Source organism: Rana temporaria, chromosome 8 (genome assembly GCF_905171775.1).
Source record: "Rana temporaria chromosome 8, aRanTem1.1, whole genome shotgun sequence".
Lineage (NCBI taxonomy): Eukaryota > Metazoa > Chordata > Amphibia > Anura > Ranidae > Rana > Rana temporaria.
In genome coordinates, this window is record NC_053496.1 from 6,622,264 (window position 1) to 6,647,017 (window position 24,754).

At 50.6% G+C, this 24,754-nt stretch overlaps 1 protein-coding gene across 1 annotated transcript in view; it reads right to left on the reverse strand.

The window, feature by feature from the left end:
• The window catches only part of ARMH3 (armadillo like helical domain containing 3), a gene marked incomplete in the record, with an annotated part of 166,030 nt that overhangs the window by 52,007 nt on the left and 89,269 nt on the right, over positions 1-24,754 (reverse strand). Inside the window, 3 exon segments of the mRNA XM_040361250.1 lie at positions 8,399-8,474; positions 13,934-14,060; positions 15,951-16,033. Of these exon segments, the coding sequence (XP_040217184.1) occupies positions 8,399-8,474; positions 13,934-14,060; positions 15,951-16,033 (286 nt within the window).

The window sequence follows — 24,754 nt, forward strand, 5'->3', positions numbered from 1 at the left end:
GCAGCAATTTTTTAAAACGCATTTAAAGAAAAACAGTTACATGAATTTTAAAAAAATTGGTTAATCCAGAGTTCCCCCTTTGTAACGTTTCCATTGGACAAAGTAGAAAATCTCAGCCTGGGGCCCCTCCCACGCGCACGGCCATAAAGCGGCGCCGCAATGACGGTCGCGCGGCGGAATCGTTCGCTATGATCTATAAGCTTGCCTGGAATGTCGGTGCAATAAAATGCCAGCTCGTCTCCGGAGGAAACTTAACTGGTATGAAAAGATTAACCTTTCCGGGTCCCATCTGCTACAGAGAGGGGGAAAGAAATGAATACGCTTTTCTTTATGCAGACAGAGGTCCCCCCGGGGATCAGTCACCGCGGCTCACAGTCGTGTCACATCCCGGGGAAGGCAATATACAGGCAGCTGATAGCAGAAGTATTACAGATACATTCCAATTACAGCTGAAAAATGCTCACCCGCCACCTCATTAGGTGCACCTGCTCGGTAACACAAATCAGCCAATCACGTCAGCATTTAGGCATCTAGACGCGGTGAAGGCGACTTGCTGAAGTTCAAACAAAGTATCAGAATTGGGGGAATAGAGAGAGGATTGAAGTGACTTTGAACCTGGGATGGTTGTTGGCGGCAGACGGGCTGGTCTGAGTAGGTCTGGGATTTTCACACCCAACCATCTCTCGGGTTTACATGAATGGCAGGGGGAAAAAAGAGAAAATGTCCAGTGAGCGGCAGTTGTGTGGAGGAAAATGCCTTGTTGGTGTCAGGGGTCAGAGGTGAATGGGCAGACTGGTTCAAGGTGATGGAAAGACAACAGTAACTCAAATAACCCCTCGTTACATCCAAGGTATGCAGAATATCGTCTTTGAATGCAAGTGACACGCTGCATCTGGTGGCAGGCAATGGTGGCAAGTGACAAGCTGCATCTGGTGGCAGGCAATGGTGGCAAGTGACACGCTGCATCTGGTGGCAGGCAATGGTGGCAAGTGACAAGCTGCATCTGGTGGCAGGCAATGGTGGCAAGTGACAAGCTGCATCTGGTGGCAGGCAATGGTGGCAAGTGACAAGCTGCATCTAGTGGCAGGCAATGGTGGCAAGTGACAAGCTGCATCTAGTGGCTGGCAATGGTGGCAAGTGACACGCTGCATATGGTGGCAGGCAATGGTGGCAAGTGACAAGCTGCATCTGGTGGCAGGCAATGGTGGCAAGTGACACGCTGCATCTGGTGGCAGGCAATGGTGGCAAGTGACAAGCTGCATCTGGTGGCAGGCAATGGTGGCAAGTGACAAGCTGCATCTAGTGGCAGGCAATGGTGGCAAGTGACAAGCTGCATCTAGTGGCAGGCAATGGTGGCAAGTGACAAGCTGCATCTAGTGGCTGGCAATGGTGGCAAGTGACAAGCTGCATCTGGTGGCAGGCAATGGTGGCAAGTGACAAGCTGCATCTAGTGGCAGGCAATGGTGGCAAGTGACAAGCTGCATCTAGTGGCTGGCAATGGTGGCAAGTGACAAGCTGCATCTGGAGCAGGCGACTGTGGCAAGTGACAAGCTGCATCTGGAGCAGGCGACTGTGGCAAGTGACAAGCTGCACCTGGTGGCAGGCGAAATGGCAAGTGACAAGCTGCATCTGGTGGCAGGCAATGGTGGCAAGCAACCAGCTCCATCTGAAGGCAGGAGACGGTGACAAGCTGCATCTGAAAGCAGGCGATGGTGGCAAGTGACAAACTGCATCTGGTGGCAGACGACATGGCAAGTGACACGCTGCATCTGGTGGCAGGCAATGGTGGAAAGTGACAAGCTGCATCTGGTGGCAGGCAATGGTGGAAAGTGACAAGCTGCATCTGGTGGCAGGCAATGGTGGCAAGTGACACGCTGCATCTGGTGGCAGGCAATGGTGGAAAGTGACACGCTGCATCTGGTGGCAGGCAATGGTGGCAAGTGACACGCTGCATCTGGTGGCAGGCAATGGTGGCAAGTGACAAGCTGCATCTGGTGGCAGGTGATGGTGGCAAGTGACAAGCTGCATCTGGTGGCAGGCAATGGTGGCAAGCTGCATCTGGTGGCAGGCGATGGTGGCTAGTGACAAGCTGCATCTGATGGCAGGCAATGGTGGCAAGTGACAAGCTGCATCTGGTGGCAGGCGATGGTGGCTAGTGACAAGCTGCATCTGGTGGCAGGCGATGGTGGCTAGTGACAAGCTGCATCTGGTGGCAGGCAATGGTGGCAAGTGACAAGCTGCATCTGGTGGCAGGCAATGGTGGCAAGTGACAAGCTGTGGTGGCAGGCAATGGTGGCAAGTGACACGCTGCATCTGGTGGCAGGCAATGGTGGCAAGTGACACGCTGCATCAGGTGGCAGGCAATGGTGGCAAGTGATAAGCTGCATCTAATGACAGACGATGTGGCAAGTGACAAGATGTGGTGGCAGGCGATTGTGGCAAGTGACACGCTGCATCTGGTGGCAGGCAATGGTCGCAAGTGACACGCTGCATATGGTGGCAGGCAATGGTGGCAAGTGACACGCTGCATCTGGTGGCAGGCAATGGTGGCAAGTGACAAGCTGCATCTGGTGGCAGGCAATGGTGGCAAGAGACAAGCTGCATCTGGTGGCAGGCAATGGTGGCAAGTGACAAGCTGCATCTGGTGGCAGGCAATGGTGGCAAGTGACAAGCTGCATCTGGTGGCAGGCAATGGTGGCAAGTGACAAGCTGCATCTGGTGGCAGGCGATGGTGGCAAGTGACAAGCTGCATCTGGTGGCAGGCGATGGTGGCTAGTGACAAGCTGCATCTGGTGGCAGACGACATGGCAAGTGACAAGTTGCATCTGGTGGCAGGCAATGGTGGCAAGTGACAAGCTGCATCTGGTGGCAGGCAATGGTGGCAAGTGACAAGCTGCATCTGGTGGCAGGCAATGGTGGCAAGTGACAAGCTGCATCTGGTGGCAGGCGATGGTGGCTAGTGACAAGCTGCATCTGATGGCAGGCAATGGTGGCAAGTGACAAGCTGCATCTGGTGGCAGGCGATGGTGGCTAGTGACAAGCTGCATCTGGTGGCAGGCGATGGTGGCTAGTGACAAGCTGCATCTGGTGGCAGGCGATGGTGGCTAGTGACAAGCTGCATCTGGTGGCAGGCGATGGTGGCAAGTGACAAGCTGCATCTGGTGGCAGGCAATGGTGGCAAGTGACAAGCTGCATCTGATGGCAGGCGATGGTGGCAAGTGACAAGCTGCATCTGGTGGCAGGCGATGGTGGCTAGTGACAAGCTGCATCTGGTGGCAGGCGATGGTGGCAAGTGACAAGCTGCATCTGGTGGCAGGCAATGGTGGCAAGTGACAAGCTGCATCTGGTGGCAGGCAATGGTGGCAAGTGACAAGCTGCATCTGGTGGCAGGCGATGGTGGCAAGTGACGAGCTGCATCTGGTGGCAGGCGATGGTGGCAAGTGACGAGCTGCATCTGATGGCAGGCGATGGTGGCAAGTGACAAGCTGCATCTGGTGGCAGGCGATGGTGGCAAGTGACGAGCTGCATCTGATGGCAGGCGATGGTGGCAAGTGACAAGCTGCATCTGGTGGCAGGTGATGGTGGCTAGTGACAAGCTGCATCTGGTGGCAGGCGATGGTGGCAAGTGACAAGCTGCATCTGGTGGCAGGCGACATGGCAAGTGACAAGCTGCATCTGGTGGCAGGCGATGGTGGCTAGTGACAAGCTGCATCTGGTGGCAGGCGATGGTGGCAAGTGACACGCTGCATCTGGTGGCAGGCGACATGGCAAGTGACCAGCTGCATCTGGTGGCAGGCAATGGTGGCAAGCAACCAGCTCCATCTGAAGGCAGGAGACGGTGACAAGCTGCATCTGAAGGCAGGAGACGGTGACAAGCTGCATCTGGTGGCAGGGAACGGTGGCAAGTGACAAGCTGCATTGGTTCTTGCCAGAGTTTTCTTCCCACTACACCAGTCCCTGATGGCAAAAAGATTGGGGACGGCGGCCGTGGTACGCCCGTGGGGATGGCGGCGGTGGTACGCCCGTGGGGACGGCGGCGGCGGTATGCCCGTGGGGACGGCGGCGGCGGTACGCCCATGGGGACGGCTGCGGCGGTACGCCCGTGTGAACTAGGCCCCAAGGATAAGATGACGACACCTCCACATATTATCGTTCGATCGATCTAGACGCGGCTCTAATCCGGAGACATTCTTCTCCTTGCGTCGGACATTTGGCGGAGAGCTAGATCCGCACGCCGAGAGTGACTCTGAATAATCATTTGCTGAAACGCCCGCGGCAATCCGCCTCCGATATCGATCGCCTGTTAGATTTGGGCACGGAGGTGATATTTATAGCGTTTGCCTGCTGAAGGGAAATGATAAATCCGGAACGTCGCTGTGACCGATCAGCATGCAGGAAAATCTACCGGTTGATCGGTTATTAGACAGTTTCTGCGAAGAGAATAGCGCGACTGCACTATTCCTCCCACTGACACTAATGATGGGACACTATTCCTCCCACTGACACCAATGATGGGACACTATTCCTCCCACTGACACCAATGATGGGGCACTATTCTTCCCACTGACACCAATGATGGGACACTATTCCTCCCACTGACACTAATGATGGGACACTATTCCTCCCACTGACACTAATGATGGGACACTATTCCTCCCACTGACACCAATGATGGGACACTATTCTTCCCACTGACACCAATGATGGGACACTATTCCTCCCACTGACACCAATGATGGGACACTATTCCTCCCACTGACACCAATGATGGGGACACTATTCCTCCCACTGACACCAATGATGGGACACTATTCCTTCCACTGATACCAATGATGGGACACTATTCTTCCCACTGACACCAATGATGGGACACTATTCCTCCCACTGACACCAATGATGGGACACTATTCCTCCCACTGACACCAATGATGGGACACTATTCCTCCCACTGATACCAATGGTGGGGCACTATTCCTCCCACTGACACCAATGATGGGACACTATTTCTCCCACTGACACCAAGGATGGGACACTATTCCTGTCACTGACACCAATGATGGGACACTATTCCTCCAACTAACACCAATGATGGGACACTATTCCTCCCACTGACACCAATGATGGGACACTATTCCTCCCACTGACACCAATGACGGGACACTATTCCTCCCACTGACACCAGTAATGGGGCACTATTATTTGCACTGTTGCCAACAATGGGGCACTATTCCTCTTCCCATTACCAGAGAAGATGCAGTTTTCTCAGACTGACACCAGCACATTTTCTACTCCCACTGATAACCAGCATTTCCTTGTTTACATGTGATCTCTGAGATCGGGGACACTGTGCGCAGGGAGAGCGAGACGACATCATAGGACGTCATTCCAAATGAATAGAACCACCCCGCAGCCGTCATTTCCCTATACAGCTGGCAGAAGGTGGGTAAAGTTTAAATGTTTAAATGTAGTACAAGCTCCCTTCCCATCAGTGCTGCATATTAGTGCCTCCTTTTCAGTGCCGCCTCATAAGCGCCCATCAGTGTAGCCTACTAGTGCCCACCAGTGGAGAAAAATTACCTATTTTCACAAAACATTTTTTTTCTTTTCAAAAAGTTTGGTCTTTTTTTTTTGTAATCAATGGGGTAGATTCAGGTAGGGGCGCGCACTGATATGGCGGCGCAGCGTATCGTCTTTACGCTACGCCGCTGTAAATTACAGGAGCAAGCGCTGTATTCACGAAGCGCTTGCTCCGTAATTTGCGGCGGCGTAGCGTAAAAGGGGCCGGCGTAAGCGCGCGTAATTTAAATGATCCGGTAGGGGGCGTGGATCATTTAAATTAGGCGCGTTCCCGCGCCCGAACGTACTGCGCATGCGCCGTCCCTAAAATTTCCCGACATGCATTGCGGTAAATGACGTCGCAAGGACGTCATTGGTTTCGACGTGAACGTAAATGGCGTCCAGTGCCATTCACGGACGACTTATGCAAACGACGTAAAATTTTCAAATCGCGACGCGGGAACAATGTCCATACTTAACATTGGCTGCGCCTCCTAATAGCAGGAGCAGCCTTACGCCCAAAAATGCCTCAACGCAAACGACGTAAAAAACGAACGCCGGGCGCGCGTACATTTGTGAATCGGCGTATCTAGGAAATTAGCATATTCTACGCCGACAACAACGGAAGCGCCCCTAGCGGCCAAAGTTATATTGCACACAATTCTACGACGCTGCAATCAAGTTGAGTCGGTGGAGGAAGCCTATTTTTTCAGCGTAACTGCCTTTGTGAATCGGCGTAACGCTACGCGGGTGCGGAATTCAAATTATGGGGGCGTATCTGGAGATACGCCGCCGCAAAAGGTACCTGAATCTACCCCAGTGATGATAAATACCAGCAAAATAAATAAAAAAAAAACAAAAAACAAAAAAAAAGGATAAAAATGTTGTTTGGGTACAGTGTTGCAAGACCGTGCAAACGTCATTGAAAGTGCAACAGCGCTGAAAGCTGAAAATTGGCCTGGGCAGGAAGGGGGGGAAATGTGATTGCCCAAATAGGACTAGAAGCTCCGCCTTCTTTTGTTTCCCTGGAGAGAGCCGAGTCATGTGACAGCTGGATATCCATTAGGATAAAAGGCACTTGGATGTATTTTTTTTATTTTTTATTAATTTTTTTGTTTAACCGCCTGCCAACCGCCGCATGAAGATATACGTCGACAGAATGGCACGGCTGGGCAAAGGGGCGTTAATATACGTCCCCTTTAATTTGCCGCCATGTGGTGGCACACGCGCCGCTCCGTAGCCGTGCCCGCGGACTCGATGTCCGCCGGCGTCCCGCGATCGGGTCACAGAGCTGAAGAACGGGGAGAGGTCAATGTAAACACAACATTTCCCCGTTCTTCCTAGTGACATGTCATTGGGAGCAGTGATCAGTGACATGTCACTTGTAGCCACGCCCCCTAACAGTTAGAATCACTCCCTAGGACACACTTAACCCCTTCAGAGCCCCCTACAGGTTAACCCCTTCACTGCCAGTGTCATTTTTTTACAGCGATCAGTGCATTTTTATAGCACTGATCGCTGTAAAAATGACAATGGTCCCAAAATGGTGTCAAGTGTCCGCCATAATGTCGCAGTCATGAAACAAATCGCAGATCGCCGCCAATACTAATAAAAAAATATATTAACCACTTAAGGACCGCTTCCTGCACATATACGTTGGCAGAATGGCATGGCTGGGCACAGGCACGTACAGGTAGGTCCCCTTTTAAATGCCCAGCTGTGGGTCGCGGGCGCGCGCCCGCGTTCCGGTCCGAAGCTCTGCGGACACGATCGCCGCTGGAGTCCCGCGATCGGTCCCCGGAGCTGAAGAACGGGGAGAGGCGAGTGTAAACACAGCTTCCCCGTTCTTCACTGTGGCGCCGTCATCGATCGTGTGTTCCCTAATATAGGGAAGCACAAACAATGAAGTCACACCTACAGCCACACCCCCCCTACAGTTAGAAACACAGATGAGGTCACACTTAACCCCTTCAGCGCCCCCTTGTGGTTAACTCCCAAACTGCAATTGTCATTTTCACAGTAAACAATGCATTTTTATAGCACCGATCGCTGTATAAACGACAATGGTCCCAAAAATGTGTCCGATGTGTCCGCCATAATGTCGCAGTCATGAAGAAAATCGCTGATCGCCGCCATTAGTAGTAAAAAAAAAAAAATTATTAATAAAAATGCAATAAAACTATCCCCTATTTTGTAAACGATATAAATTTTGTGCAAACCAACCGATAAACGCTTATTGCGATTTTTTTTTTACCAAAAATAGTAAATAATGTTTTTGGGGGATATTTATTATAGCAAAAAGTAAAAAATATTCTTTTTTTTTTTTAATTGTTGCTCTTTTTTGTTTATAGCGCAAAAAATAAAAACCGCAGATGTGATCAAATGCCACCAAAAGAAAGCTCTATTTGTGGGAAAAAGGACGTCAATTTTGTTTGGGAGCCACGTCGCACGACCGTGTAATTATCAGTTGAAGCGACGCAGTGCGGAATCGCAAAAAGTGCTGTGGTCTTTGGCCAGCCAAATGGTCCGGGGGCTGAAGTGGTTAAATTCAAATAATGACAGAGCCGTCATCCATATACAGAAATAGAAGGGGCAATTTAAATTATACAGTGAGTGTTTAGTATCACTTTAATGCTTTTAATTCTTATAAAAAAAAAAAAAAACGAGACACAACCAATCCTTGGGTCTGCCCCACCCCCTGCCACTGTTTCCTGCACTCTGATAGGCTGCATTCTGAAGAACAATGGTTTGATCCATGAGATCGTGATACATATATAGTGGCTTCTGCATTACATAAATTTGCATAAATAATTTAAAAGACCACAAAAGGCAGATCTCGTACCTGATGTTGACCAAGGCGTGGGTCACCTTGCTGGCGGGTTCCTTCCACTGCCCCGCATTGGTAGAAAGACGAAGAACTGGAGATAAAGAAAGGGTTTGTGTAAGCCGGAGGTAAATGTTCCTTCAGGAAACAAGGTGGGCATGTCAATAAAACATTTTCAAGTGGCACATAATGGGCTGTATCTAACAGGTGCAGGATACGAATATATGAAATAATAGTAAAAACATAGACATAAATGTTCCTTCAGGAAACAAGGTGGGCATGTCAATAAAACATTTTAAGGATTGGAGTTCATAAAACAGTTTACAGGAAAGATTTTCAGTTCCTTTTAGACCTTCTCACCATTATCTGGCTGCTCCTCAACTCCTAGGTGCCAGCGCCTCCAGGTCCTTTCAGAGGGTTTAGGATGCCGGGAAGCGGGGCAGGGTTCATGATTGTGTGAAACCCTACCCTAGCCGTTTGTTATGACCTCTGGTTGCCTTTTGACCAAGATTCTGCTTACTTCCCATTGTGACCTTGTCCTTCCTCCTGACCACGATTCTACATCCAGCCTGTTGTCTGCCTTCCTGGTTTCTGACCTCCACCTGCCTTGGACCATGCTTCCACTCTGATATATTAGTGTGATGGTCAGTGGGAAGAATGCTCCTTACACTTGTAGTCATAGGGAAGAATTCCCCCCCTTACAGATAGCTAAAAACATCAATGGTGTCAGTGAGAACTTATCTGAGAGGGAGAAATGTGCTCATTGCTCAAGGAACCCCTGGTAACCTCTGGAGGAACCCCGTTTAAGAAACCCTGACTTAGCTGATTGTTGTGACCTCAGGTTGCCTCTTGTCCAAGATTCAGCTTTCTTCCCAGTGTGACCTTGTCCTTCCTCCTGACCATGATTCTGCATTCCACCCTGCCTGCTGTCTGCCTTCCTGGTTCCTGACCTTCACCTGCCTTGGACCATGCTTCCACTCTGATACATTAGTGTGATGGTCAGGATACATTAGTGTGATGGTCAGTGGGAATACCCCTTACACTTGTGGCCATTGGGAAGAATTCCCCACTTACAGATGGCTAAAAAGATCAATGGTGTCAGTGGGAACTTATCTGAGAGGGAGAAATTTCTCATTGCTCAAGGAAACCCTAGCAACCTCTGGAGGAACCATAGAGTTTCATGGAACCCTAGATTAAAAACCCGCTCTAGCTGATCTTTTGTTGTGACCTCTGGTTGCCTCCTGACCAAGATTCTGCTTACTTCCCAGTATGACCTTGTCCTTCTGTCCTGTCCACTGTCTGCCTTCCTGGTTTCTGACCTCCACCTGCCTTGGACCATGCTTCCACCCTGATACATTAGGGTGATGGTCAGTAGAAAGAGTGTTCCTTACACTTCAAGTCATTGGGAAGAATTCCCCCCTTACAGATCGTTACAAGAATCGATGCTGTCAGTGGGAACTTACCTCAAAGGCAGAATTTGCTTGAACCCCTAGCAACCTCTGGAGGAACCCTGGTTGAGAAACACTACCCTAGCTGTTTGTTGTGACCTCAGGTTCCCTCTTGACCAAGAATCTGCTTACTTCCCAGTTGACCTTGTCCTTCCTCCTGACCATGATTCTACATTCCGCCCTGCCTGCTGTCTGCCTTCCTGGTTCCTGACCTCCAACTGCCTTGAACCATGCTTCGACTCTGATATATTAGTGTAATGGTCAGTGGGAAGAATGCTCCTTACACTTGTAGTCATTGGGAAGAATTCCCCCCCTTACAGATAGCTAAAAACATCAGCGGTGTCAGTGGGAACTTATCTGAAAGGGAGAAATTGCTCAAGGAACCCCTAGCAACCTCTGGAGGAACCCTAGAGTTCCATGGGACCCTAGATGAGAAACCCCATTCTAAATGATCTTTTGCTGTGACCTCAGGTTGCCTCCCGACCAAGATTCTGCTTACTTCCCAGTGTGGCCTTGTCCTTTCTCCTGGCCATGATTCTACATTCCGTCCTGTCTGCTGTCTTTCCGATTGTTGACCTCCACCTGTCTTAGGCCACATTTCCACTCTGATACATTAGGGTGATGGTCAGCAGAGTGTTCCTTATACTTCAAGTCATTAGGAAGAACTCCCCCCTTACAGATAGTTATAAGGATCAATGCTGTCAGTTGGAACTTATCTGAGAGGCAGAATTTGCTCATTGATCACTGTGCTGCGCTAATCGCAGGCAGCGAGACATTTCCCGTTCTCTGCATCCGCGCATCGGGACAGTGTCTCCCTGACTGTGATTAGCGCAGCGTAATGCCGACTTCAAGGCGGGCTCTGCACGTGGGCTGTGCGAACACGCCGGAGCTCATCCCTACTCTGGAGTAACCCTGGTTGAGAAACCCTACCCTAGCTGTTTGTTGCGACATCAGGTTGCCTCTTGACCAAGATTCTGCTTACTTCCCAGAGTGACCTTGACCTTCCTCCTGACCACGATTCATTATTCCACCCTGCCCGCTGTCTGCCTTCCTGGTTCCTGACCTCCACCTACCTTGGACCATGCTTCCACTCTGATACATTAGTGTGATGGTCAGTGGGAAGAATGCTCCTTACACTTGTGGCCATTGGGAAGAATCCCCCCCCCCCCCCTTACAGATAGCTAAAAAGATCAATGGTGTCAGTGGGAACTTATCTGAGAGGGAGAAATTTCTCATTGCACAAGGAATCGCTAGCAACCTTTGGAGGAACCTTAGAGTTCCATGGAACCCTAGATGGGAAACCCAGATCTAGCTGATCTTTTGTTGTGACCTCTGGTTGCCTCCTGACTAAGATTTTGCTTACTTCCCTTAGTGACCTTGTCCTTCCTCCTGACCATGATTATACATTCCACCCTGCCCGCTGTCTGGTTCCTGACCTCCACCTGCCTTGGACCATGCTTCCACTCTGATACATTAGTGTGATGGTTGGGATACAGTGGGAAGCGTGCTCCTTACACTTGTAATCATTGGGAAAAATTCCCCCCTTACAGATAGCTCAAAAGATCAATGGTGTCAGTGGGAACTTATCGGAGAGGGAGAAATTTCTCATTGGCGCATCGGTCGTTATCCCTGGAAAGCCGCCCACCCACTCTAAAAATGGTACCGGGATGATGCACACAGCTGCGGGCATCATCCCGGTATAACCCCCTGAAGCCGAGGCCGCATACGCTCGGCGCCAAGGGGTTAGCGGCTCGGAGCCCTCTTCCAGGAAGGGCGGGGCAAGTCTTCCGGAAACCGTTTATCCCGTTCGCATGCATTGATGCCGCATCGGGGACACCCGAATCGCGTTGCATCGATTAATTTCAGCACCCCTACTGGAAAAATCTCCTAAACCTGCACGGTTTAGGTGATGTTTACCATATTACGTCATCGGCGCATGCGCACTAAAGAAAGAGCACAATCGTTTCTATAGGGCCCGTGCCGTGACAGCCAGCTCCCGCGCGTACGTGTGGGAGTGACGTCACAGAGCCGGAGTCCATGGGCCCGCAAGGAAGAGGGGTGAGGATGGATGCAGTCACCGGGGGGGGGGGGCATGGCCGGCTTCATTTGCAGGCAAGTGGCACATAATGGGCTGTATCTAACAGGTGCAGGATACGAATATATGAAATAATAGTAAAAACATAGATTTCAGTCTTAAACTGGCAGCACAAAGAGCAATAAAAACGACAATTCCCTATAACTCAAAGCCATTACTAACGATCATTTCCGATTGGATGCCTGGCCGCGCTGCTCTTGACAGAACGACCATTCTTGGATATGTCAGACCTATTAATATACTTCCTTCGTGGGAACGCAGGAACAATCTTCTTCCATACTAGGATATAAGGCCAGCGAGCAGACAGGGGTTCTCCTATGGGTATCGGAGAGGAGATATATATATATAGATATATATATGTATCCTGATCAATGCAAACTGACTTCAGCCGGCTCCGCGGTTACCATGGAAACAGGGATCCCTGTCAAGTCTAGGCCCCGATTCATGTGACATTGTGACAGTGACAAAACAAAACACCGATAACGGGATGCTGCGAGCTCAACTTTATCAGGCTGTTCAAGACAGGCGGCGGTCAATACCTCGTTGTTCGAGGCGCCCGTCCTAATGGTTGGGTTATTTGTTATGTCCAGAGGGGCCGCGGGCGACGTTGTAGAATGAGAACCTGCTTTGCGGGTGCTGCGGGAAGCAGAAAATTTGCTACAGTGTGTCTAAAAATTTAATTATGTTGCGGCTTTACCGGCCCTTCGATGTGCTGCAGTATATGTTCACCCGGTGATCAAGTATTTCTATATTCTTGGAGAAGACCCAGGCCTTCTTCTGAAGGTAAAAATCTGTATTTTCTGCTAGAAAACGCCCAAATATATATATATATATATATAGAGCTTTTTTTCTCAGAGAATAGGTGCAGGAACTCCCTCCTTCTGTCACTTCGTGTCCACCCCTTACCCACCTCCAAGCACCATTCATTGGTTTCACCCCCTACCCACCTCTGAGCACCATTTCCTGGTTCCACCTCCGAGCACCATTCCTTTTCTCCACCCCCCTACCCACCTCCGAGCACTGTTCCTTGGTTACACTCCCTACCCATCACCAAGCACCATTCCTTGGTTACACTCCCTACCCATCTCCAAGCACTGTTCCTTGGTTCCACCCCCTACCCACCTCTGAGCACTATTCCTTGGTTCCACCCTCTACCCACCTCTAAGCACCGTTCCTTGGTTCCACTCCTTACCCACCTCTGAGCACTATTCCTTGGTTCCACCCCTTACCCACCTCTGAGCACTATTCCTTGGTTCCACCCTCTACCCACCTCTGAGCACTGTTCCTTGGATCCACCCCCTACCCACCTCTGAGCACCGTTCCTTGGTTCCACCCTCTACCCACCTCTGAGCACCGTTCCTTGGTTCCACCCTCTACCCACCTCTGAGCACCGTTCCTTGGTTCCACCCTCTACCCACCTCCGAGCACCATTACATACATTTAGAGCTGGAGGTACCGGAAATGCGTTCCCCCGCGTTCCTGCTGAAAAAAAGCCCTGTATATATATTATCCACTTCCCTCCCGGCCTATAGCAGAATGACGGCCGGGCGGTGGTTTTGTTATCCCGACCGTGTCGTCATAGGATAACAGCCACCACGCCGCCCGTGGGGGCGCGCATCATAGAAATTGGTGGTGCCGTGTGTCACTCCGACGGAGGCTCTTTACCACGTGATCAGCCTCTGATTACGATGTAAACAGGAAGAGCTGACAGACGCAAGGAGAGGAGAGCCGTTCGGCTGCTCTCCTGACAGGGGGGGTCTGCGCTGATTTTTTATCAGCGCAGCCCCCCCACAGATGCCCACCCAGGAACACCAGGGAAGCCCCCAACATGTGGATGGCCAGGTACATCCCCATGGCCATCCACATATACAAAAATGTTCGGCTCATCCCTACTTGTAAGCAACAAGTGTCAGAAAAAGGGCGGGTCTTGAAGTGGTTAAACGGGTTTCTTCTCTATGGCATAGTGACAGGTTCTCTTTTTTTTCTCCAGTAGAGTTCTGAAGATCTTACCCATAGAGTAGAGATTGTCGAATATCTGATGCATTCGGATGATTTCATAGTAGAGCTCGTCGTAGCTGCCCGGCGTTGGGAGGAAGGTGTCGCCGTATGTAATAAACATATTAAACAAATTGATGACCTGAGAGAGAGAGGAAGAAGAAAAGATCAGGAAAGGAAAACCAAAGCAGAAAAGAGAATAAAACTTCCACATAGAATTTATTTTTCGGCAGTATTGCTACAAAAGCATATAAAAAAAAAGAGCAAAATACAAATAAAGTTTTTTTTAGAGCGTAATAAAATGAGTTTTCACTTTTCTGCGGCTCAGCCTTTCCTCTGGGCGACTCGAGAAAAGATCGGAGTGTATAAACGATCGGCGGAATGTGAAAAGTCATTCTCCGAAGAAAGTCACCCTTAACCACTTAAGGACCGCCTAACGCCGATATACGTCAGCGGAATGGCACGGCTGGGCACAGGCACGTACCTGTAGGTCATTGATCGCCTTTCCCTATATCAGGGAAGAGACAATCAATGACAGCGCCACAGTGAAGAACGGGGAAGGTTTGTTTACACACAGCTCTCTCCGTTCTTCAGCTCCGGGGACCGACCGCGGGACTCCAGCGGCGATCGGGGTTTGTTTTTTTTTCTACTAGTAATGGCAGCAATCAATGACTTTTAATGGGACTGCGATAGTAAAAAAAAAAAAAAGGAAAAAATCCCAATAAGCGTATATTGATTGGTTTGCTTAACCACTTAAGACCCGAACCATTATGCAGGTTGAGGACCTGGCCAGGTTTTGCGATTCGGCACTGCGTCGCTTTAACTGACAATTGCGCGGTCGTGCGACGTGGCTCCCAAACAAAATTGACGTCCTTTTTTCCCCACAAATAGAGCTTTCTTTTGGTGGTATTTGATCACCTCTGCGGTTTTTATTTTTTGCGCAATAAACAAAAATAGAGCGTCAATTTTTTAAAAAAATTCAATATTTTTTACTTTTTTCTATAATAAATATCCCCAAAAAATATATAAAAAAACTATTTTTTTCCCTCAGTTTAGGCCGATACGTATTCTTCTACCTATTTTTGGTGAAAAAAAAAATCGCAATAAGCGTTTATCGATTGGTTTGCGCAAAATTTATAGCGTTTACAAAATAGGGGATAGTTTTATTGCATTTTTATATTTTTTTTTTTTTTTTTTTACTATTAATGGCGGCGATTAGCGATTTTATTCGTGACTGCGACATTATGGCGGATACATCGGACAATTTTCTGGGACCATTGTCATTTTCACGGCGAAAAATGCTATAAAAATGCACTGATTACTGTGAAAATTACAATTGCAGTTTAGGAGTTAACCACAAGGGGGCGCTGTAGGGGTTAAGTGTGACCTCATATGTGCTTCTAACTGTAGGGGGGGGGGGCGGGGCTGGACGTGTGATGTCAATGATGTCAAAAGTGTCTGATATGTCCGCCATAACGTCGCAATCGCGATAAAAATCGCTGATTGCCGCCATTAGTAGTAAAAAAATAAAATAATAAAAATGCCATAAAACGATCCCCAATTTTGTAGACGCTATAACTTTTGCGCAAACTAATCAATATACGCTTTTTGCGATTTTTTTTTTTACCAAAGATATGTAGAAGAATACGTATCGGCCTAAACTGAAAAAAACACACATTTTTTTTTTGATAAAAAAATAAAATAAATGTTGATATTTATTATAGCAAAAAGGAAAAAAATATTGTTTTTTTTTTTTCTAAATTGTCGCTCTATTTTTGTTTATAGCGCAAAAAAAAAAAAACGCAGAGGTGATCAAATACCACCAAAAGAAATCTCTATTTGTGAAAATAAAAAAAAAAAAAGACGTCGATTTTGTTTGGGAGCCGCGTCGCGTGCGACCGCGCAATCTTCAGTTAAAGCGACGCAGCGCCGAATCGCCAAAAAACGGCCCCGGCCATTGGGCGGCCTAACCTTTCCGGGGCTGAAGCGGTGAATAGGACAGGTCCACTTTGAAGGTCACAGAAATACGTACCATCAGAGCCAACGTAAAGATGTTGTGTTTTGCAAGCAGAGCCGTCTCGTAAGACAAGAGGAACTTCAACAAGTTTATGAGAGCTGGAAAAGAAAAAAAAGAGAAAAAGAAAAATGTAAATCACAAAATAAAAAGACGTAAAAAAAAAATCGCTACGCGAACAATCACAGCGCAGGTTTCCGTGTCATTCTGCAAAGCCGTCCCCCTCCATGGAAGGCGAGGGGTGAGATGGAAACGTCGCCTATCAATATTACACAGGAAATAGATTGCAAACATATTTATTTACCAAGAAGCTGATCCCCCCCATTCAGTAGTAACCCCCAGCTCTGCTGATCCCCCCCATTCAGTAGTAACCCCCAGCTCTACTGATCCCCCGCTCAGTAGTAACCCCCAGCTCAGCCGATCCCCTGCTCAGTAGTAACTACCAGCTCTGCCGATCCCCTGCTCAGTAGTAACCCCCAGCTCTGCTGATCCCCTGCTTAGTAGTAACCCCCAGCTTTGCTGATCCCCTGCTTAGTAGTAACCCCCAGCTCTGCTGATCCCCTGCTTAGTAGTAACCCCCAGCTCTGCTGATCCCTTGCTTAGTAGTAACCCCCATCTCTGCTGATCTTCTGGTTTGCTGATCCTCCTCTCGCCCCTTTCTCTCACTTACCGCTATAATGCTCCTATGCTTCCAGCCATGTGTGCCATCTGCTATTTTCTCCTGCTCTGGTCCCCCAGCTCTGCTGATCCCCCCCACTTAGTAGTAACCCCCAGCTCTGCTGATCCCCCGCTCAGTAGTAACAACCAGCTCTGCCGATCCCCACACAGTAGTAACCCCCAGCTCTGCTGATCCCCCGCTCAGTAGTAACCCCCAGCTCTGCTGATCCCCCGCTCAGTAGTAACAACCAGCTCTGCCGATCCCCCGCTCAGTAGTAACAACCAGCTCTGCCGATCCCCGCACAGTAGTAACCCCCAGCTCTGCCGATCCCCCGTTTAGTAGTAACCCCCAGCTCTGCTGATCCCCCGCTCAGTAGGAACAACCAGCTCTGCCGATCCCCCCGCTCAGTAGAAACCCCCCAGCTCTGCCGATCCCCCCGCTCAGTAGTAACCCCCAGCTCTGCCGATCCCCCCGCTCAGTAGTAACAACCAGCTCTGCCGATCCCCGCACAGTAGTAACCCCCAGCTCTGCCGATCCCCCGTTTAGTAGTAACCCCCAGCTCTGCTGAGCCCCCGCTCAGTAGGAACAACCAGCTCTGCCGATCCCCCCGCTCAGTAGAAACCCCCCAGCTCTGCCGATCCCCCCGCTCAGTAGTAACCCCCAGCTCTGCCGATCCCCCCGCTCAGTAGTAACCCTCAGCTCTGCCGATCCCCCGCACAGTAGTAACCCCCAGCTCTGCCGATCCCCCGCAAGTAGTAACCCCCAGCTCTGCTGATCCTCCGTTGCGCAGTCCTCTTTCTCCAGTCCCCACTCACCTTCCTCTATAGAAGTGGTCTCCAAACTTTTCAAACAAAGGGCCAGTTTATTGTCCTTCAGACTTTAGGAGGGCCGGATTATGTCCAGCGAGGCCAGAAAATGTCCCGGGCCCAGCACCAGTGAGAATAAATATGGCCTCCGGGTTGGTGGTCAGTAGGAGGAGGAGTGGGGCCCCTATCAGTAGGAGGAATAGTATCCCATCATTGGTATCAGTAGAAGAAATAGTGCCCCCTTGTTGGTGTCAGTGGAAGGAATAGTGCCCCAAGGGCCACATAAAGACTAGCCCTTGGGGCCGCAGTTTGGAGACCCCTGCTCTATAGTATTCCCACACTACGTGCCGTCATTGAGTTGCTCCGCTCCAGTCCGGCCCTTGCTCACTTCCCTCTTTGGAAGTGAGCAAGCATAACGCCATGAAAGAGAGAGGAGCCGCGCCTGAACTGCCACTTGTAAACATCCGAGCCGTCTGTGCGTGAAGCGCGCCGGCGCACATAGGGCTCCTCGCCGATAACGCTTACTTAAAGCAAATGAGATCTTACAGCAAGGACTAGGCTGCCCGAATCAGCACCGCGCGCCAAAGCAATTACCAGAGTGAGGACCTGGAGGACTATACGATACGCAACAACTTATTTCTGACACCACAAGACCGCTTCCTTGGGATACGGCGATCATTACATCGCAGCGCGTTCCATTCCATCCCGGATTGAAGGAGGACTCTTCACATCCTGTGATTTCAGATAAACAACCCGCTTCTCTGTGAACGTTTACCAATGAGGAGGTCCCCGGGGGGGGGGGGGCGGGGCTCTACTCCTACACTCAGGATGATATCTCATGTGCAGCGGTACCGGCTCCTCTCCTGCACTGACCAAAGCTATATACAGTGTGGTGTCCATTATTAATTATACAGTAACATAGGAGTCCCCCCTTACACAAAAGAGTCCTCACCATGGCCCCCCCACCCCCTTACATCAGGATCCCCATCAAAGCCTCCTTCGGAAATCCCCCCCTACATAAAAGTTCTAATCAGAGTCCCTCCTTACATCGGGATCCCCATCAGGGCCCCCCTTAAATCAAAGTCCACCTTAGGAGTCCGCCTTACACCAAGGTCCCCATCAGAATCCCCCCTTACATCAGTGTCCCCATCAGAATCCCCCTTACAACAGTGTCCCTAATAGAATCCCCCTTACATCAGTGTCCCCGTCAGAATCCCCCCTTACATCAGTGTCCCCATCAGAATTCTCCTTACATCAGAGTCCCTATCAGAATCCCCCCTACATCAGAGTCGCCATCAGAATCCCCCCTTACATCAGTGTCCCCATCAGAATTCTCCTTACATCAGAGTCCCTATCAGAATCCCCCCTTACATCAGTGTCCCCATCAGAATCCCCCCTTACATCAGTGTCCCCATCAGAATCCCCCTTACAACAGTGTCCCTATCAGAATCCCCCCTACATCAGTGTCCCCAATAGAATCCCCCTTACACCAGTGTCCCCATCAGAATCCCCCTTACATCAGAGTCCCTATCAGAATCCCCCCTACATCAGAGTCCCCATCAGAATCCCCCCTACGTCAGAGTCCCCATCAGAATCCCCCCTACATCAGTGTCCCCATCAGAATCCCCCCTACATCAGAGTCCCCATCAGAATCCCCCCTTACATCAGTGTCCCCATCAGAATCCCCCCTTACATCAGTGTCCCCATCAGAATCCCCCCTACATCAGTGTCCCCATCAGAATCCCCCCTACATCAGAGTCCCCATCAGAATCCCCCCTTACATCAGTGTCCCCATCAGAATCCCCCCTTACATCAGTGTCCCCATCAGAATCCCCCTTACATCAGTGTCCCCCTTACACCAGTGTCCCCATCAGAGATCCCCCTATGTCAGAGTCCCCATCAGAATCCCCCTACATCAGAGACCCCATCAGAGTCCCCCCCCTTACACCAAGGTCCCCATCAGAATCCCCCCCTTACATCAGTGTCCCCATCAGAATCCCCCTTACAACAGTGTCCCTAATAGAACCCCCCTTACACCAGTGTCCCCAATAGAATCCCCCTTACATCAGTGTCCCCATCAGAATCCCCCTTACATCAGTGTCCCCATCAGAATTCTCCTTACATCAGAGTCCCTATCAGAATCCCCCCTTACATCAGTGTCCCCATCAGAATCCCCCCTTACATCAGTGTCCCCATCAGAATCCCCCTTACAACAGTGTCCCTAATAGAATCCCCCTTACATCAGTGTCCCCAATAGAATCCCCCTTACACCAGTGTCCCCATCAGAATCCCCCTTACATCAGTGCCCCCATCAGAATTCTCCTTACATCAGAGTCCCCATCAGAATCCCCCTAACACCAGTGTCCCCATCAGAATCCCCCCTTACACAAGTGTCCCCATCAGAATCCCCCCTTACATCAGTGTCCCCATCACAATCCTCCCATACATCAGAGTCCCCATCAGAATCCCCCCATTCATCAGAGTTACCATCAGAATCCCCCTACATCAGAGACCCTATCAGAATCCCCCCTACATCAGAGTCCCCATCAGAATCCCCCCTACGTCAGAGTCCCCATCAGAATCCCCCCTACATCAGTGTCCCCATCAGAATCCCCCCTACATCAGAGTCCCCATCAGAATCCCCCCTTACATCAGTGTCCCCATCAGAATCCCCCCTTACATCAGTGTCCCCATCAGAATCCCCCTTACAACAGTGTCCCTAATAGAATCCCCCTTACATCAGTGTCCCCAATAGAATCCCCCTTACACCAGTGTCCCCATCAGAATCCCCCTTACATCAGTGTCCCCATCAGAATTCTCCTTACATCAGAGTCCCTATCAGAATCCCCCCTTACATCAGTGTCCCCATCAGAATCCCCCCTTACATCAGTGTCCCCATCAGAATCCCCCTTACAACAGTGTCCCTAATAGAATCCCCCTTACATCAGTGTCCCCAATAGAATCCCCCTTACACCAGTGTCCCCATCAGAATTCTCCTTACATCAGAGTCCCTATCAGAATCCCCCCTACATCAGAGTCCCCATCAGAATCCCCCCTACGTCAGAGTCCCCATCAGAATCCCCCCTACATCAGTGTCCCCATCAGAATCCCCCCTACATCAGAGTCCCCATCAGAATCCCCCCTACGTCAGAGTCCCCATCAGAATCCCCCTAACACCAGTGTCCCCATCAGAATCCCCCCTTACACCAGTGTCCCCATCTGAATCCCCCCTTACATCAGTGTCCCCATCACAATCCTCCCATACATCAGAGTCCCCATATTCATCAGAGTTTCCATCAGAATCCCCCTACATCAGAGACCCCGTCAGAATCCCCCCTTACATCAGTGTCCCCGTCAGAATCCCCCCTTACATCAGTGTCCCCGTCAGAATCCCCCCTTACATCAGTGTCCCCGTCAGAATCCCCCCTTACATCAGTGTCCCCGTCAGAATCCCCCCTTACATCAGTGTCCCCATCAGAATCCCCCCTTACACCAGTGTCCCCATCAGAATCCCCCTACATCAGAATCCCCCTACATCAGAGGCCCCATCAGAATCCCCCTTACATCCGAGTCCCCGTCAGAATCCCCCCTTACATCAGTGTCCCCGTCAGAATCCCCCCTTACATCAGTGTCCCCGTCAGAATCCCCCCTTACATCAGTGTCCCCGTCAGAATCCCCCCTTACATCAGTGTCCCCGTCAGAATCCCCCCTTACATCAGTGTCCCCGTCAGAATCCCCCCTTACATCAGTGTCCCCATCAGAATCCCCCCTTACATCAGTGTCCCCATCAGAATCCCCCCTTACACCAGTGTCCCCATCAGAATCCCCCTACATCAGAATCCCCCTGCATCAGAGACCCCATCAGACTCCCGCCCCCCTTACATCAGTGTTCCCATCAGAATCCTCCTTATATCCGTGTCCCCATCAGAATCCCCCTTACATCAGAGTCCCCATCAGAATCCCCCTTACATCAGAATCCCCATCAGAATCCCCCCTTACATCAGTGTCCCTATTAGAATTCCCCTTACATCAGATTCCCCATCAGAAACCCCATCAGAATCCCCCTTACATCCGAGTCCCCATCAGAATCCCCCCTTACATCAGTGTCCCCATCAGAATCCCCCTTACAACAGTGTCCCTAATAGAATCCCCCTTACATCAGTGTCCCCCTCAGAATTCTCCTTACATCAGAGTCCCTATCAGAATCCCCCTTACATCAGTGCCCCCATCAGAATTCTCCTTACATCAGAGTCCCTATCAGAATCCCCCCTACATCAGAGTCCCCATCAGAATCCCCCCTACGTCAGAGTCCCCATCAGAATCCCCCCTACATCAGTGTCCCCATCAGAATCCCCCCTACATCAGAGTCCCCATCAGAATCCCCCCTTACATCAGTGTCCCCATCAGAATCCCCCCTTACATCAGTGTCCCCATCAGAATCCCCCCTACATCAGTGTCCCCATCAGAATCCCCCCTACATCAGAGTCCCCATCAGAATCCCCCCTTACATCAGTGTCCCCATCAGAATCCCCCCTTACATCAGTGTCCCCATCAGAATCCCCCTTACATCAGTGTCCCCCTTACACCAGTGTCCCCATCAGAGATCCCCCTATGTCAGAGTCCCCATCAGAATCCCCCTACATCAGAGACCCCATCAGAGCCCCCCCCCTTACACCAAGGTCCCCATCAGAATCCCCCCCTTACATCAGTGTCCCCATCAGAATCCCCCTTACATCAGTGTCCCCATCAGAATTCTCCTTACATCAGAGTCCCTATCAGAATCCCCCCTTACATCAGTGTCCCCATCAGAATCCCCCCTTACATCAGTGTCCCCATCAGAATCCCCCTTACAACAGTGTCCCTAATAGAATCCCCCTTACATCAGTGTCCCCAATAGAATCCCCCTTACACCAGTGTCCCCATCAGAATCCCCCTTACATCAGTGCCCCCATCAGAATTCTCCTTACATCAGAGTCCCCATCAGAATCCCCCTAACACCAGTGTCCCCATCAGAATCCCCCCTTACACAAGTGTCCCCATCAGAATCCCCCCTTACATCAGTGTCCCCATCACAATCCTCCCATACATCAGAGTCCCCATCAGAATCCCCCCATTCATCAGAGTTACCATCAGAATCCCCCTACATCAGAGACCCTATCAGAATCCCCCCTACATCAGAGTCCCCATCAGAATCCCCCCTACGTCAGAGTCCCCATCAGAATCCCCCCTACATCAGTGTCCCCATCAGAATCCCCCCTACATCAGAGTCCCCATCAGAATCCCCCCTTACATCAGTGTCCCCATCAGAATCCCCCCTTACATCAGTGTCCCCATCAGAATCCCCCTTACATCAGTGTCCCCAATAGAATCCCCCTTACACCAGTGTCCCCATCAGAATCCCCCTTACATCAGTGTCCCCATCAGAATTCTCCTTACATCAGAGTCCCTATCAGAATCCCCCCTTACATCAGTGTCCCCATCAGAATCCCCCCTTACATCAGTGTCCCCATCAGAATCCCCCTTACAACAGTGTCCCTAATAGAATCCCCCTTACATCAGTGTCCCCAATAGAATCCCCCTTACACCAGTGTCCCCATCAGAATTCTCCTTACATCAGAGTCCCTATCAGAATCCCCCCTACATCAGAGTCCCCATCAGAATCCCCCCTACGTCAGAGTCCCCATCAGAATCCCCCCTACATCAGTGTCCCCATCAGAATCCCCCCTACATCAGAGTCCCCATCAGAATCCCCCCTACGTCAGAGTCCCCATCAGAATCCCCCCTTACACCAGTGTCCCCATCAGAATCCCCCCTTACATCAGTGTCCCCATCACAATCCTCCCATACATCAGAGTCCCCATATTCATCAGAGTTACCATCAGAATCCCCCTACATCAGAGACCCCGTCAGAATCCCCCCTTACATCAGTGTCCCCGTCAGAATCCCCCCTTACATCAGTGTCCCCGTCAGAATCCCCCCTTACATCAGTGTCCCCGTCAGAATCCCCCCTTACATCAGTGTCCCCGTCAGAATCCCCCCTTACATCAGTGTCCCCGTCAGAATCCCCCCTTACACCAGTGTCCCCATCAGAATCCCCCTACATCAGAATCCCCCTACATCAGAGGCCCCATCAGAATCCCCCTTACATCCGAGTCCCCGTCAGAATCCCCCCTTACATCAGTGTCCCCGTCAGAATCCCCCCTTACATCAGTGTCCCCGTCAGAATCCCCCCTTACATCAGTGTCCCCGTCAGAATCCCCCCTTACATCAGTGTCCCCGTCAGAATCCCCCCTTACATCAGTGTCCCCATCAGAATCCCCCCTTACATCAGTGTCCCCATCAGAATCCCCCCTTACACCAGTGTCCCCATCAGAATCCCCCTACATCAGAATCCCCCTGCATCAGAGACCCCATCAGACTCCCGCCCCCCTTACATCAGTGTTCCCATCAGAATCCTCCTTATATCCGTGTCCCCATCAGAATCCCCCTTACATCAGAGTCCCCATCAGAATCCCCCCTTACATCAGTGTCCCCATCAGAATTCTCCTTACATCAGTGTCCCTATTAGAATTCCCCTTACATCAGATTCCCCATCAGAAACCCCATCAGAATCCCCCTTACATCCGAGTCCCCATCAGAATCCCCCCTTACATCAGTGTCCCCATCAGAATCCCCCTTACAACAGTGTCCCTAATAGAATCCCCCCTACATCAGTGTCCCCATCAGAATCCCCCCTTACATCAGTGTCCCCATCAGAATCCCCCCTTACACCAGTGTCCCCATCAGAATCCCCCTACATCAGAATCCCCCTGCATCAGAGACCCCATCAGACTCCCGCCCCCCTTACATCAGTGTTCCCATCAGAATCCTCCTTATATCCGTGTCCCCATCAGAATCCCCCTTACATCAGAGTCCCCATCAGAATCCCCCTTACATCAGAATCCCCATCAGAATCCCCCCTTACATCAGTGTCCCTATTAGAATTCCCCTTACATCAGATTCCCCATCAGAAACCCCATCAGAATCCCCCTTACATCCGAGTCCCCATCAGAATCCCCCCTTACATCAGTGTCCCCATCAGAATCCCCCTTACAACAGTGTCCCTAATAGAATCCCCCTTACATCAGTGTCCCCCTCAGAATTCTCCTTACATCAGAGTCCCTATCAGAATCCCCCTTACATCAGTGCCCCCATCAGAATTCTCCTTACATCAGAGTCCCCATCAGAATCCCCCTTACATCAGAGTCCCTATCAGAATCCCCCCTACATCAGAGTCCCCATCAGAATCCCCCTACGTCAGAGTCCCCATCAGAATCCCCCCTACATCAGTGTCCCCATCAGAATCCCCCCTACATCAG